This window comes from Myotis nattereri, assembly GCF_964212035.1.
Source record: "Myotis nattereri genome assembly, chromosome: 4".
Classification (NCBI taxonomy): Eukaryota; Metazoa; Chordata; class Mammalia; order Chiroptera; family Vespertilionidae; genus Myotis; species Myotis nattereri.
In genome coordinates this window covers 98802188-98817782 of record NC_138079.1, presented here as the reverse complement: position 1 = coordinate 98817782, position 15595 = coordinate 98802188, and the positions used below count along the sequence as shown (strand labels likewise).

General features: G+C 52.3%; 1 protein-coding gene across 3 annotated transcripts; it reads right to left on the bottom strand.

Moving 5' to 3' along the window:
• Window positions 1-396: 396 nt before the first annotated feature.
• Window positions 397-9874, bottom strand: NAGPA (N-acetylglucosamine-1-phosphodiester alpha-N-acetylglucosaminidase). 3 transcript variants are annotated; one of them, XM_081089947.1, is made up of 11 exons: window positions 9674-9874; window positions 9100-9555; window positions 7804-7943; window positions 6557-6665; window positions 5156-5284; window positions 4467-4675; window positions 4316-4363; window positions 3201-3329; window positions 2891-3022; window positions 2731-2794; window positions 397-1232 (listed from the first exon to the last, which is right to left on the bottom strand). In XM_081089947.1, the coding sequence occupies exons 1-11, from the start codon at window positions 9754-9756 to the stop codon at window positions 1226-1228; spliced, it is 1506 nt and encodes a 501-aa protein (XP_080946073.1). In that variant the 5' UTR covers window positions 9757-9874; the 3' UTR covers window positions 397-1225. The 3 variants fall into 3 exon arrangements, with proteins under 3 accessions (XP_080946073.1, XP_080946071.1, XP_080946072.1); XM_081089945.1 differs by having other exon boundaries at window positions 400-1371; XM_081089946.1 differs by having other exon boundaries at window positions 400-1320.
• Window positions 9875-15595: the final 5721 nt, after the last annotated feature.

The following is a 15595-nucleotide window of genomic DNA, read 5'->3' as shown; positions in this document are numbered from 1 at the left end:
GTTTACCTGAAGACTTCCTGAAAGCTGTCTCCATCTCCCCTCCCAGAACAACTGCTAAGCACATATTCATGGGACGGGGTAGGGGGTAACCTGCCAGGTTTCCTGAAGACCCTTACAAACTCTGACACTCACAAGGCTGGGGGTCACAGGTGAGGGGAGCTGGCTGTCGGGGCTGCGATGAGTAGAGGGCCAGATGGGGCTGTACAGTCTCAGCTCTGGCCAGCTGTTGCCTCATGAGGGCATCAGCCTGGCTACTACCTCTCTGACTTTTAAACACTGGTAATTAATTTAAATTCTATTAAAATACAATGTGCACTAAACCTTTTCCGTTGGAAGTGTGGTCAGGGGCAGCCTCAGCACCACCCGGGAGCTTGTTAGACATAGACACTCAGCCCTGGGCCAGAATCTGCATTTTAATAAGGTCTCCAGGTGACTCAGGTGCACATGAAATAAACAGATACATCAGGGAGCCGGAGGTGCTGGGGGCTGCCTGCTCAGGGCTCCGGTCAAGGAGCCCTGCCTATTAAGACCCAGGAGCACTCTCAAGTCCATGATTCAGAATTCAGCCACTGCCTTAGGGCTCCTTTAATTATGTAAATTTACTCAAGAGGTATAAAAACCCTCTGGATGGTAGGATGACAAAATAGAAAGCCTGTAAACATGATTTCATCCCCCGTCCATTCTAAGGAGTTTCCTGTGATAGGAAACTGAATTCTAGTTGGCAAATGCCGTGATGAGGTCTATAAAAAAGGTCCCGTGACATGGCCGTTGTCTCTTTAATCCACCCCAGTGCAAGGGGGCCGGCTGGCACCCCCCCACTAGGTCACGGGGAGTTCCATTCGCTGGTGGCTGGCCCCAGGAGGCTGGAGGCTCTTTGGCGGAGGCCCTGGGGGACGGGCCTCATGGCAGCAGACACAGGCAGGCGGGGAAGGAGCAGTGTCTCAGGAACACTGTGTTGCTCAGGTTGCTCCTGCCATGGCAGACATCCAGGCGAGAGGGCCGAGGGCCAGGTGAGGGGCTGAGGCATACCTGCTATCAGAAGCTTGGCTTGGCCCTGGGGCTGAGGCCACCCAGAGTCAGTGGCCTTGGACTATCCCTTGCAGAAGCCAGACAGCGTCAAAATGAGCCTCCAAACAGGCCATGGTGGGCAGCTGGGTCGTTCAGTCCTTGAAGGGGTTGCAGGTCTCACCCGGCTGCTCCTTCTCGGCAGCCGAGAGCTCCCCGTTCATCTCCTGCAGCGGGTGGTAGACATAGGACCCATCCAGGTGCCGGCTCCGCTCTGCCCTCGAACCGAGGAGCAAGGACACGTTCGCCACTATGCTGATCAGCAGAAGGAAAACCAGGGCCAGGGTGAGGGCCAGACAGGTGGTCCTGAGGACAGGAGAGAAATCCTGAGTGGGGCCTGTGGGGCCGACTCAGGGCTGTGGGAGTGTTGGAGGGATGTTCCTCCCTCCTACTTCGCTCTTCCACCCGCAACAGGGGCATTGGGTCGGGCCTGCAGGGACCACACAGGGACTGTCAAGGAGCAAATGGGCCTGTGGGGCTGAGGCCCATCCAGACACATGTTCAGGGGGCAGTGCGGATAGATGCTATGCAGGATCTATCTGATATATCAAGAGAAACTATTAACAAAAGGGGTTTTACATGAATGTTACTGATTTTCAGATGTTAATCTTTTAAAAATGCTAAACTGTGAAGATCAACTCAAACGACTTAATCCAGCCTGGGAGGCATCAGTTTGCATCCTGTGCTTCATGGGATGCCTCGGACCAGAGGCTAGACTCTGCTCCAGGTCCTCAGAGCAGACGGAGCAGGGAGAACCCCTTCCTCATGGCAGGGAGGGCGGGCACAGGGTGCAGTATTTAACCATCTTTTCTTCTTCTTATGAATCTTCAGCTGCAGCTCTCAAGGTGAAAGTGAACACTGGTAGACTGCTGGGTGCAGGACCTGCAGCCATGCCCCTCAGCCCCCAGGGCTCCCCATGGTTGCCAATGGGTTCTAGGTGTGTGTGTGGGGGAAGGGGGCCTCAGGAGCCTGAGCTTTAGGCCAGGGCTGGAGCTCCTGTCCCTGCTCTGGTGCGTTTTGAAAGCACATTTTCAGTTTTCTCCAGGCCTCACCACACCCAAACACGCTGGGTCAGGATCCCAGGAGGGACATGGCATCCGTATTACCGATGAGCTCCCAGGGCTGCCTCTGAAACGACGTTGGGGAGCTCTTCCTTCGTACCCACACCTGGTTTCCCGGAGGGGGCTGAGTGGGGCGGGTCAGGCCGGCACCCAGGCTGGGGGCCATGGGAGGTGAGAACCTGGAATGCAGATGCTCAGGCTCCTCCCAGACGGATAAGGCAAAAACTCTGGGCGTGGATACACCCTCTTCCCTGAGGTCAGGCTTGAAAGCAAAGCCTCAACACAAGGCCTGAGCGCACACAGGTGCCTGAGGAATAATTCAAGTTCTGTGGGGCCTGGTGCTTCTGGACCAGGAGCTGAGAACAAGCCGTGTCACAACCACAGACAGTAAGCCCAGGCCTGGCCCCCTCCACTCCCACTGGGGTGCTGACCAGGGTCCTTCTCACCAGATCCCTTTGAGCATCCGCTGTGGCTCTCCCTGTGCTCGCGTTGGAGGACTATCACTTGGGTGTCCAGCTGCCACCTGCTGGCCTTGCCCTGTCCCTCAGAGGCAGAGGGAGGGGTCTCCTCCCACCCCTGCCCCAGGTCCCAGCAAAGCACCTACCCAGTGAGGATGGAGAATTCTCTTGTCTGCAGGCTGACGTGGGATGGCTGGAGACACTGCTTCACTGTAAGACACCAGGGTGAGGCTGAGGGTCCAGGAGGGTCTGGGTCCGCCCTTTCCTGCCCCCAGGGTGGGCGGGTGGGGTCAGGAGGGGCCGTACCTTGGGAGAGAATGCTGCTCAGGTTGGGAGCCTGGGTGAGGTTGCAGTTGCCGGTCTGGGGGTCGCAGGGACACTGGTGCTCACACTCACAAGGCCTGTGGCAGCCTGGCCCGTGCCAGCCGAGGGGACACTCTGCAGTGAGGCGGCAGGAAGATGGAAGTGGAGGTGCCAGCGGCAGGGCCTCTCCCTGAACCGACAGGATAGGCCCAAGGTGTGCACAGAGCCCGGCTAAAGGAGCGGTGTAGCCGCTACACACACATTCCCAGGGTGGTGCTCCCTCCTGGCTGACTCAGGGGCCCATCTAGCTTACCCTGAACACAGCTGTCTCCAGTGAAGCCAGGGGGACAGGTGCAGGTCCCCCGAACTGGGTCACAGGCAGCTCCATTCTGGCACTGACACTTCTTGGCACAATCCTCTCCGAAGGAGCCATTGCTGCAAGCTGGGATGGGGAAAGGGGAGTCTTTGCAAAAGCTGGCCCTGTCCCTCCCAGATGGGCCCACAGGTGACAGATGGACCTCAGTCACCCGAGTGGCCTTTAGGCTCACATATTCTCCCTGAAACTGTGCCCTCACTGAGCTTTGAGTCTAGGAGGGCAGGTGGCCAGCAAGCTAGAAAGCAAACGTCAAAGTGCAAGCGAGGACAAACACCGCAGGGATGTGACCTCTTGGCAGCAGCAAACCACGGAGGGGGTGGTGGTGGGAGGTCCCTGGGGACACGACGTTAGGCTGAGACTTAGAGAGGAGCAGCAGGCACAGTGAGCAGGGAGGGGCCGGAGCACCCAGGGCCTGTCCGGTCACACTGAGCAGTTCGGGTTTTTCGCTAAGTGTGAAAGAAAACCACCGGAGGGTTTAAGCTGTAGATAGTTGTAGTGGGTTGAACAGTGTCCCCCCCAAAAGATATGCTTTAATTCCTAGAACTTGTAAACGGATAGGGTCTCTGCAGATACACTTAAGTTAAGGATCTTGAGATCATTTTAGATTTAGGGTGGCCACTAAATCCAGTGACCAAGAGTCCTTGGTAAGATAACAGAGAGGGAGACTGAACACACAGGGAGGCCATGTGAAGATGGAGGCAGAGATTGGAGCGATGAGGCCACAAGCCAAGGAATGCTAGAAGCCACCAGGAGCTGCAAGAGGTCGGATCCTCCACTAGACCTTTCAGGGGAAGCATGCCTCTGAGGACACCTTGATTTTGGAGTTCTGGCCTCTGGAAGTGTGAGAATATACTTCTATTGTTTTAAGCTGCTCAGTTTGTAGCATTTGTTGTAGCAGCTCCTGCACAACAATGCAGTGATTTACATGTGAGGTGAGAGCAAGAGGCAAGCGACGTGCAGACTGACCAAGAGGTGAGGATGAAGGCAGTTGCCGCTCTCACCCTCTCCCCATGTGCCCGGGGGCTGGGGCGGGGCTGGCCTGTGGCTTTTACCTTCACTGCAGTTGGACCCTGTCCATCCAGCTTCGCAGCGGCAGCCAGCTGCCAAGACAAGACCGAGAAGGTCAGGTGAGGGCCCAGGCAGAACTGGGCAGGGAGACCTGGGAGCCCGGGTGAGAGCTGCCTCCCCAGAGCCTCCACTCACTCTCTGTGCAGAGCCCATGCTGGCTGCAGTTGGAGGGGCCACAGTCCAGTTCGTCGCAGGCGGCGCCCCGCCAGAAGTGCCCCGTGCACTGGCAGTGACCCTCCACACAGGTTCCGTGGCCACTGCAGTCAGGCGGCTGGCAGCGGGGCTTGTGCACGCACACCACAGTGGACACACTTCGGGGACAGCGCCACATGTTGTTATCCTGGCTGCAAGGGGACACAGTGTTTGAAGAGGCTGGGGTACTGACCATCCCCAGCCAACCCCTCCAACCCCCTACTGCAGCCTACAAGTGCTGCCTTTCTCCATTGTCCCATCTCCAAACTTACATAGGTTCCCAACCCCCACAGTCCCTCTCACCCCAGGGCCTTTGCACATGCTGTTCTCTTACCCAGAAGGCTCTTCCACCCTCCCACCCCCCCATCTACCCACCTCTTCTTCCTTTAGATCTTAGCTCATGCTTCATTATCCTCAGAGAGGTTTTTCCTGACTAATCAACCCCTTTTCACCAGCTTAGGTAGTATTGGTACACTATGTGTACTTCCTGTACGGAGTGAGGCAGGGATCTCAGCTCCTCCTGCTCACTGCTCCTCCCAGGGCCTGGCACATAGCCGGTGCTCAGTATTTGTTGAATGAGACAGGGACAGGCCTGGACTTAGACCTCAAGAAGGGGACTCTGGTGTTTTTACCAGTGATCTGACGGGTAACTGGCCAAGGTCCCATTGAGCACGAAGGTAGCAGAGCCCCCTCCATCCAGGTTGATGGCATTGACCACATCCTGTTTCAGCAGGAACTCCGCCATCTCCCACAGGTTAATACTGCAACACAAGAGCAGCACCATTGACAGTGCCCAATTCTTCTTACTTCCCGTGGTCGATGGTATCATGTCCATGGTGGCAGGCAAATTTCTAAATGGCCCCCCAAAGATGCCCATCCTAATCTCAGAAGCTGCGAATATAATGAGAGATCTCGCTCCCAAGATTGTTACACTACATGGCATAGCTGTCAACAAATGGGAACCCTGTCCTGGATTATCTGAGTGGGCCCAATGGAATCACAAGAGCCCTTAAAAGCAGACCCCTGGCTGGAGGCTCAGCTGGTTGGAGCATTGTCCCATGTGCCAAAAGGCTGTGGGTTCGATTCTCAGTCAGGGCACATGCCTAGGTTGCAGGTTTGCTCCCTGGTTTGGGTGTGTGTGGGAGGCAACAGATCAATGTTTCTCTCTTACATTGATGTTTCTCTCTCTCTCTCTCTCTCTCTCTCTCTCTCTCTCTCTCTCTCTCCCTCTCCCTCTCCCTCTCCCTCTCCCTCTCCCTTTCCCTCTTCCTGTCTCTCTAAAAATCAATTGGTGAGGATTAAAAAAAAATGCAGTGGTGGAAGAGGAAGTGAGAGATTGGAAATATAAGGGGATAAGAGGGATTTGACACATCTCTGCTGGCTTGAAGATGGGGAGGGTACACACGAGGCGAAATGTGGGCAGCTGTAGGAGCCGAGGCCCCAGGTGGCAGCCGACAACTGCAAGGAACTGCATTCTGCCAACAACTTAAATCAGCTGGGAAGAGGGTTCTTCCCCAGAAGCTCCAGATAAGTGCCCTGCCTGGCCAACAGCTTGACTCTTGTCTGCGGGATGTCCTGAACACAGAGCCCAGTAAGCCCTCTGGAATCCTGACCTACAAAACTATGATGAACAAATGGGTGCTCATTTCTTACGTAGCAACAGCACAATAATACACTCTCTTTACAGAGCACGAAACTGCGGCCCAGAGGGGCTGAGTGACTTGCCTACGGCCACAGAGCTGGCAGATAGCTGAGCTTGGACTGGAATCGGGGTCTTCTCCCTGCTAACTTTGTGATCATTTCCTTTCACCCCAACTGAGACTCAGGAGGCGGGAGATGTAAACTGGGGCGCCTGAGAGGAAGTGTGTGGAGGATGATGAGCTCTTGAAGTGGTACAGACCACGGGAAGGCAGGGGACAGATGGGTGTGAGCATCCCCAGGTGACAGCTGGTCAGAGGGCAGCCATTGGTGGGTGCAAGCTCCTCAAAGGGGACTTAACCCAAGACCCTGAGGCTCTGGTTCCTGGCACTCACCCCCGCTGCTCCGTCTGCCCGTCCACATGGAAGAGCACCAGCTGCCCCTTCCGGTCATGGCCCACAGCCGTCCTGGCCGATACCACATTCACAAATTTGCTGAAGGAACCTGAAAGAGAAGCGGCTGGGCTGATCACGGGCCCCTTGGGAGGCCTCTGGGCTCTGTCTGCCACTTCCTGCCAGTCCATGCCATCCAGTGTTTCCCTGCCTCCCCCTGCCCCATTGCAGTCAGTCTCACATAGGAGCCAAAGGACTTTTAAGTGTACATCAAGTCTAGTCAGCCTCCAGCCGAAAAGCTCTTATGGCTTCCACTGTTCTTAGAGCAATATCCAAACACCTTCCCAAGGCCCAGCGTGACCATCCTGGCCTGCTCTCCTACTGCATCTCCCGGGGCTTCCCTCTCATCACCCTGCAGCCACTTTCTGCTCCCTCTGCTGGACTGCGCTTCTGCTCAGCTCTTCCCACAGCTTGCTCTTCCTGATCTACCCCACCTTCGTGAGGCCATCCCTGACTGCTCGGTCTAAAATAGCTCATTTCCACATTAGAGCCATGGTGTCCCTTTCCTGCCCCAGCATTCCACACTCCAGTGGTTTTCAAACTTGAGTGTCCATCAGAATAACCCAGGGGCCTTGGTAAAACACAAGCTTGGGCCTCACCCCCAGGGATTCTGATCCTGTAGGTTTGAAGGAGGCCTGAAGTTCTGCATTTAAAACAAGTTCCTGGGCCCGACCAGTGTGGCTCTGTGGTTGAGCATTAACCTATGAACCAGGAGGTCACAGTTCCATTCACCAGTCAGTGCACATGTTCGGGGTGCAGGCTCAATCCCCATAAGGGGGCGTGCAGGAGGCAGCCGATCAATGATTCTCTCTCATCATTGATGTTTCTATCTCTCTCTCCCTCTCCTTTCCTCTCTGAAATCAATAAAGATATATTAAAAATAAATAAATAAATAAGCTCCTGGGTGACACAGATGCTGCTGGAACACAAACATTTTAGCAGCACTTCTCCATTTTTTGTCCGTAGTTCCTTTCCTCCACCTATCCCCGTTCTTCCAACTTTATTTTTCTCTAAGCATTTACCAATTCTTTTTAGCAAATGATGTATCTATTTTCTCTCTCATATATTGAGCAGGCACCTTATCTGTCTTAATCCCTGACCCCCAGAACCTAGAGTAGTAGATTGAAAGACTTCCCCCACGACCCCTCTGGTCCTGGTTCTCAGGAGCACTGTGGCCACCCCCACCCCACCTGTCTCCTGTGTCTCATCGCACTCAGTCGCCTGGCTCTCATTGATGTAGATGCTTCCATTTCGAATCAGCCACACGACCCCACTCAGCAGCTGCACAAATGGATTCTCAGTGTCCAGCACCTCCTCTTCAGACAGGTACCTGGACACAGGGAAGGTGTGCGGTTCACTTACCAGCAGGGGCAGCTGTGGATAGTGGGGCTCCTTTCCCACCCCACCCCCAACAGCCTGACTGCCTGATTTCTCCTCCAGCCTCAGGAGCCTGCCTGAGCCTAATACCAAAAGCAGCCTTATAAACAGTCTACACCAGTGGTTCTCAACCTTCCGAATACAGTTTAACCCTTTAACACAGTTCCTCATGTTGTGGTGACCCCCAACCACAAAATTATTTTCGTTGCTACTTCATAACTGTAATTTTGCTACTGTTATGAATCGTAATGTAAATATCTGATATGCAGGGTGTATTTTCATTGTTATAAATTGAACATAGTTAAAGCATAGTGATTAATCACAAAAACAATATGCAATTATGTATGTGTTTAGGCGACCCCTGTGAAAGGGTCATTCGACCCCCAAAGGGGTCGCGACCCACAGGTTGAGAACCACTGGTCTACACAGTCCGTCGTCCTGGCCAACCTACCACTGGATGCCTGTACAGCTCTTAACTGACCTCCTTGCTTCCACTATGGCCCTCTAGTCTCGTCTCAAAGTCAGTCCTGCCATCCTCTGATACTCTGCTCCTTCCTTCCGTCCCTCATACACACCAAGCCCCTCTGCCCCTCTGTGCCTTAGCGTTTGCTGTTCCTTCTGACTGCAATGCTCTTCCTCCAGGTCTGACCCTGGCTGACGTGTGATTCCTCTTCAGGCCTCCACGCAAGGGTCACCTTCTCCAACAAGCCTTCCCTGATCTCCCTCCCTAAAATCAACACTCTATTTACAACCGGTTTACCAGGTTCACTGCTTCACTGCACGTACACAATCTGAATTCATCGTAATGATCTCCCTGGCTTTTATTTTTCCTAGTAATGGGAGAGGTCCGTGAAGGCAAAGGCTGTGTGTACTCGTTCACTGCTCCATGTGTCCCCAGTACACAGCACACTGCCTATACAAACAAGCGCTCCATGACAGTAGATGACAGCTAAGCCCTGCAGGGAGGGTATTCCTCACCCCCTTCTGCAGACGAGGAAACGGAGGCTCAGCTTGATTAGGTTGAGCTGAACAAGGCAGTACGGACACAACCCCAACCTCAACCTCAGGCCCTCTACCCACGGCAGTCACGGGGTTTCCTGCCCCCTCACCCGGTGACCAGGGTCCCGTCGCGGCGGATCCCGAACTGCGCGTTCTGCAGGCCCCCGGAGCTGCTCACCCGCCGCCCGTCGCTCACCACGTTCCCCAGGCACTCGCCGGTGGCCATGCGGAAGAAGCCGCCGTTCTGGGCGACGCTGCAGCCGGCCGGCCGCGCCGTCTCTTCCACGGTGGCGCGGCGCCTCGACGCGCAGCCGCCGGGCCCGCCGGGCTCCAGCACCGAGAAGGTGCGCAGGGGCTGGGCGGCCCGCGTCAGGTGGCCGGGCACCGCGCGGCCCGCGAAATGCGAAACGAAGGTGCGCACCGCGGGGCGGCGGGCGCCGGGGGTCGCGGGGGAGGGCGGCCAGCTCTCGTGCTCGCGGCTGCCGACACGCACCCTCGCGCAGTCCCGGGCGGAGCGCGCGCGCGCGCGGGGGTAGGGCAGCAGCAAGTCGTCGTCCAGGGAGGGCCTGCGGGGTAGCGCGAGGGGGGGGGGGCTGGTGAGCTTGCAGGGTTGTGGCTCGGGCGGGGGTCCCCCCGAACCCGGCTCACCGCGTCTCTCCCACGGTCTCCGGGAGCTGTACTCACCCCCAACCCAAGCCGCCGGACGCGTCCCAGAGGAAGCTGAGCAGCGTGAGGAAGAGGAGCCAGCGACCCATGGAGGCCGCCATGTTGGACGCGGACCTCCGGTCACGTGGGCTCCACCCACGTGACTCTCGGGCTCTGGAGGCTGCTGTCAGCGCGGACCGAATCAGCACCTTCCCTCCTAGGGGTGTGGCGGGGTCTCGTCCGGTAATTTACTGAGCTTCCCAGGGGACGTGGCGTTGGGGTGGTGGCCGGAACTTTTAATGTTGATGTAATTTCAACCCTATAGAGATTGCAAGGTCAATAGAAGGAACTTTGTTATAACTTTTACTTATCTTTACCAGTTGTTCATGTTTGACCCTTTTGCTTCAGTATTTGTACTTTATTCATATGCATTTTTTTTTCCTGGACCATTTGCAGCCAAGTTGCAGACATCATGGTCCTTCCCTTCAGTAATTCACTATGTACCTTCTACCAACAAGGACATTTTAAAAAACTTTGTTTACTTTCCATCACCATTTATGCCCTCTGTGTCTTCCTTCTTACATCACCACAGGCCAATAAAATCAGGACATTTCATATTGGTAGAGTTCTATGAACTAATCCACAGTTCACATTCGAATGTTGCTAGCTGTCCCTATAATGTCCCATTAAAAAAGACCCAAGAGGCCCCAAATGGAGTCTCTTGTGCTAAGTCCCACATCACCACATTGCAATTTCAGCCCCCCTCAGGAAGGCAATCTTACACTGTCAGCCTGATTTTCCTGGTCAGCATATAGAGGCAATGTGTGTAGACAAAAAGTGGTTCTGATCACAAATTCTTAACTGGGCAGGTCATGGTGGGTAGTCATGCCCCAGGCATATAACGCCCTAGTAAAAGGCTTATCTTTGCCGTAAGCAAACCATGCTCTCTGTTTCTGTGCATGGTTAACACACCTTTGAAATTCCTTCTTTCAGCCCCCTCCTTCAAGAGAGCACCAATTTTAACTATCCTATAGTTCGATTGATCCCTGCCTTGCCTTCTCCCACCTTCATTTAATCTTCCCTATGATCCCCTCCTTAATCTCAAAAGCATGAAAGAAACTGCAAACTGTTATTCTCGAGCATTTTCCTCAGTCTTTTGAGATCTTGCTTACAGTCATATTCTCTGGCTCCAATACATTATTATAAAAATTCTCTACAGGTTTGGACATTCTTATATTGACGTCTGCCTGATAGATGCCTTTTGTCTCTTGAAGGAGGTGATCTTGCCTGAAATAATCCACACTTTTCCCTCTTCTGTCCATAAAAGGCTTTCATTTTGTACATCTCCTTGGGTCTTCTTTCTAATTGCTAGATGGGGTGCTGCCTGATTTTGGAATCATTTAATAAAACTAATTAGATCCTCAAATTTACATAGCTTAATATTTTAACAGTCCTTTGTAGCTATTTTCCCCACATCTGGGATCCAATCTAGGAGTTGCATTTAATTGTCATGTCTCTTTGGTCTTCCGGAATCTGAAACAGCTCCTCAGCCTTTCTTTGTCTTTAATGATGTTTTTGTAAAAAAAAAAAAATTTATACTAATTTTTAGAGAGAGAGGAAGAGAGAGGGATAGAGAGATAGAAACATCAATGAGAGTGAATCATTGATCGGCTGCCTCCTGCATGCCCCCTACTGGGGTTGGAGCCTGCAACCTGAGCATGTGTCCTCGCCGGGAATTGTACTGGAGATCTCTTGGTTCATGGGTCAGTGTTCAACCACTGAGCAACACTGGCAGGGCTATGAAATTTTTTGATTGATTTTAGAGAGAGAGAAAAGGAGAGAGAGACTGAGAGAAACATCAATTCGTTGTTCCACTTATGCATTCATTGGTTGCTTCTTGTGTATGCCCTGACGAGGAATTGAACCCTCAACCTTGGCGTATTGGGATGATGCTCTAACCAACTGAGCTTGACATTTTGGAAGAGGACAGGCAGGTCAGCTGCATAATTTGCAGGGATCCTTGTTAAAATATTAAGAATTTCAACATGTTGAGAGCAGAGTATGAAAGCTAGCATGGAACCCCTCTGCGCACAGGCCCTGTGAACCTACACAGGTTGGAAGCCCACGGCACTGGCCTGTTATTTTGTAGCATGTACTTCAGGATTCTTTTCTCTTTTAATACATTTTATTGATTTTTTTACAGAGAGGAAGGGAGAAGGATAGAGAGCTAGAAACATCGATGAGAGAGAAACATCGATCAGGTCCTCCTGCACACCCCCTAGATGTGTCCACAACCAAGGTACATGCCCTTGACTGGAATCGAACCTGGGACCCTTCAGTCTGCAGGTGGACACTCTGTCCACTGAGCCAAACCAGTTAGGGCTTCAGGATTCTTTTGAGAGGATACTTCTTTTCAGGCTTCTGGTCCAAGGCAGTGTCCAGGGTTAGGTGTCACCTGTTGGTGCCAGTGCACCTAGGAGCCAGCAGAAGTCTGTTGGCCATGGGCACTCAGGGCCAGGTCTGACTCTTTCTGTCCACAGTCAGTACCATTAGTGCTTGAACTCAGGCTGCTGTTTGAGCCACTACTCCTAAGAGCCACTCAGGGTCAGTGTACCTGGTTGGATAGTGTCCCCTCCAAATTCACACCGTTCCCCAAACCATAGAATGTGACCTTTTTTGGAAGCAGGATCCTTGCAGATGTATACATTAAGATAAGGTGATATTGGAGTAGGGTGGGCCCTAAAAACAAACTGACCTGTGTCTTTGTAAGAAAAGACACACACCTAGCGATACACAGAGGGAAGACGGCCATGTGAAGACAGGCAGAGGCTGGAGTGAGGCAGCTACAAACCGAGGAACGCCAAGACTTGCTGGCAACCTCAGGAAACTAGGAGAGAGGGACAGGACGGATTCTCCCGCAAGGCTTCAGAGGGCTGCTGACACCTGAACTCACAGTCAGTGACCTCAAATGGGCCCCAAGAGCGTCTCTGAGGCCTGAGGCGGAACCAAAGTTCACCTCAGTTAACCACATTCAAAGTGACTGCTCCTCTCGGGGATTAAATTACCCCCCTGACGCACATATATTGATGTGGGAGGATTAGGTCTTTCTGTTCTTTATGTCCAGGCTGCCAAGAAGCATCAGCAAACAAGCCAAGGCCTGCCGCCAGCTTCCGTGCCTCTGAAGTCCTCTTTTCCTATGTCAACAAGGAGTTGGCAAGTGGCAGGCAGTCTCACAGCCCAAGGTCTCTTCCACTGGCTAACACCTGAACATAATCCAGAGAGTCTGTTCTTCTCCCTCCCCCATTTAATTCCACAAACATGTATTGAACACTTCCGTGCTCCAGGCAGTTCAGTGGGAGCTGGGCTCCTGAAGAGGAGCATGGTATCGCCCATGCCCTAGTTTACAATTTGATGATAGAATCTGTTAACGTAAAAAAAACCATTGAAACCTGTAAAGAATTTTTGTGAGTTTATTTGAGCCAAACTGTGGACATATGCTGGGAAGCAGACCCTCAATGAATTGAGATTATGCTCTGGAGAATGGCGGGTTACATCTGTATTTATAAATTGCAATCAAAGGAAAGGGACATAGGTGGGTTACATGAAATCCATTGGTGATAGAGAGGTGGGAGAAAGCAAAGTGGGGGGCGGGATAGGATATAGACACATACTTAGGTGGATTCAGGAACAATTAACATGATAATGAAGGAATTTGTGGTATTTGTCCTGGCGCCCAGCACATTAGGTTGTACCCCAAGGGGTCCAGAAAAAGGGAAGTTTACAAGTCACCCAGACATTTCAAGGGTATGTTATTACAGATGCAAAAAGACAGATAGGCTCAGTTAAGGTAAAGTTTGACCTTGTCAGTGAAGATACCGGCCTAGGATGTAACTACCCACCATAATTGCTTTTAGTTAGTTTAATTTCAGACCATCCTTTGTGGTTACTTTAGGTCTCTGAGTTTGCAAGACCACCATGCAGGCCTCCCCTGGGTTTGTCAGGTTAGCATGTGGCCCCTCTCGTCCACAAATCGACATGTACATAAATAAATGCCAGAATAAAATGTCAAAAGAGCTGGATAGAAAAGAAGTAGATAGGGAGTTAGGAGGGAGGATGAGAGATTTCATAGGACAAGTGACCTTCCAGTTGAATTTTAAAGGTCAAATAAAATTGTAACTGAGTTGGGGGCTAGGAGCAGAACAGGTAATCCAGGTGGAAGAAAGGGAATAAGTTAAGTCCTGGGAAATGCAGAGGGTGCTGGTGAGACGTTGCCTGCTTCAGTCCCCTGACCAGCGGTGTGTGAGGGGGAAGTAGAGGCACAATCGCCCAGAGAGAAAAAACAAAAACGGGAAAGAGTGGACGCTTGAGCTCATCTGGGCTCCCGCTAATTGTGATTTTTCTTCCCTTTGTTCTATCAGATCTGGTTCCCACAAACTGATTCACACTGAGGTGAGGAAGTCTTAACTCACAGGTTTTCCCATTTTGCCTGAGGAGTTGCTCCTCTTAAAGTGACTTGTAGGCTCCAGTTTCTCCCAGAGGCCCCTCCCCCACTTTGGTAATTTAAGCCTTTTAAAAAGAATGGGTGTCAGGTCCCTGACTAATCCATCCACTTCAGGAAGGACTGGGAGGGGTGGCACACCTCTCCCCAGTCTGGCTGTGTGCCTGTCTTGGCTAACTTTTGTTTACAAGACAATGTGAAAGGACCTGACGCACAGCTTCAGAGCAGTTTCAGGAAAGCTTCCAGGGACAGCGGCAAAGAGGAGTAGACAGAGGACACTCCTAAAGGAAAGATTTAGAAGAACTCCACCCCTCCCCGGAGTATTTTAATTCAGATCCTCAAATATGACTACATTGTGACATAAGGATGATCAGCAGTGATTACCACTTTGTCTATTTTTTAAACATATATTTTTATTGATTTCAGAGAGGAAGGGAGAGGGAGAGAGAGATAGAAACATCAATGATGAGAGAGAATCACTGATCGGCTGCCTCCTGCTCGCCCCCTTCTGGGGATCGAGCCTGTAACCTAGGCATGTGCCCTTGACCAGAATCGAACCCAGGACCCTTCAGTCCACAGGCCAACGCTTTATCCACTGAGCCAAACTAGCCAGGGCTGTTTGTCTATTTTTTATATTTTAGAGAGAGTGGCAGGGGGAGAGAGAGAGAGAAAGATCGATGTAAGAGAGAAACATCGATTGAGCCTGCAACCCAGGTATGTGCCCTGACTGGGAATTGAACCGGTGACTTTCTGGTGCATGGGAGGACACTCATCCAAATGAGCCACACCAGCCAGGGCTACGATTTCCCACTGTGAAGCAAAGCAAGATGGACTCAGAGCCTTTTTAGCTGGTTTTTCTACCCTGGAATCTAATTTTGATGCCCATCTGATGCCAGCCTGAAATCGGCACCACAGACAGGGCCTGGCCCCATAATGAGGCTCTGGAAGGTCTTTCCTCAAACGCTTGATTATTGTCAGAGCCCCAGCTGATGTTTGGCTCTGCTCACACAGAGGCAGAGCGTGGGGGGAGAGACACAAGCTGGGATAAGAGAAATGTTGACCAGTCGGCTGCTGGGGCTTGGGGACAAGTCCCCACGTCACCTGACATCTCCACTGTTGTGGTAGCCACTGTTGTGGTAGCAGGTAATACTTACCTGGCACTTACTGCGTCACAGGTACCATTCTCTGCCCTCTGCAAACGTAACTCTCACAGCAGTGAGGCCAAAACTGAGGCAGGTGCACTAATCATCCCAACTAAAGAGGACGCGGAGCCACAGAGACACTGAATGACCCTGCCCAGGGACTCTGCGCTAATGAGTGGGAACTGGGACTTGCACCCAGGCAGCCAGGGCACAGAACACGCGGTTCCCATCGTGCCACACAGTCTTTGGTAAAGTGATGTGACTGTGACAGGATGTGACCTGATATCGCAGAGGTTTTTGCACAGGAGGTAGAGAGTTTAT

Excerpts from the sequence above, each read along its gene's own strand:
- NAGPA (XM_081089945.1), bottom strand. The coding sequence starts at position 9,756 with ATGGCGGCCTCCATGGGTCGCTGGCTCCTCTTCCTCACGCTGCTCAGC. Across the intron at positions 4,364-4,466 it reads GCATGGGCTCTGCACAGAGA|CTGGCTGCCGCTGCGAAGCT; the intron begins GTGAGTGGAGGC and ends TTGTCTTGGCAG. Across the intron at positions 3,023-3,200 it reads TGGAGACAGCTGTGTTCAGG|AGTGTCCCCTCGGCTGGCAC; the intron begins GTAAGCTAGATG and ends GCCTCACTGCAG.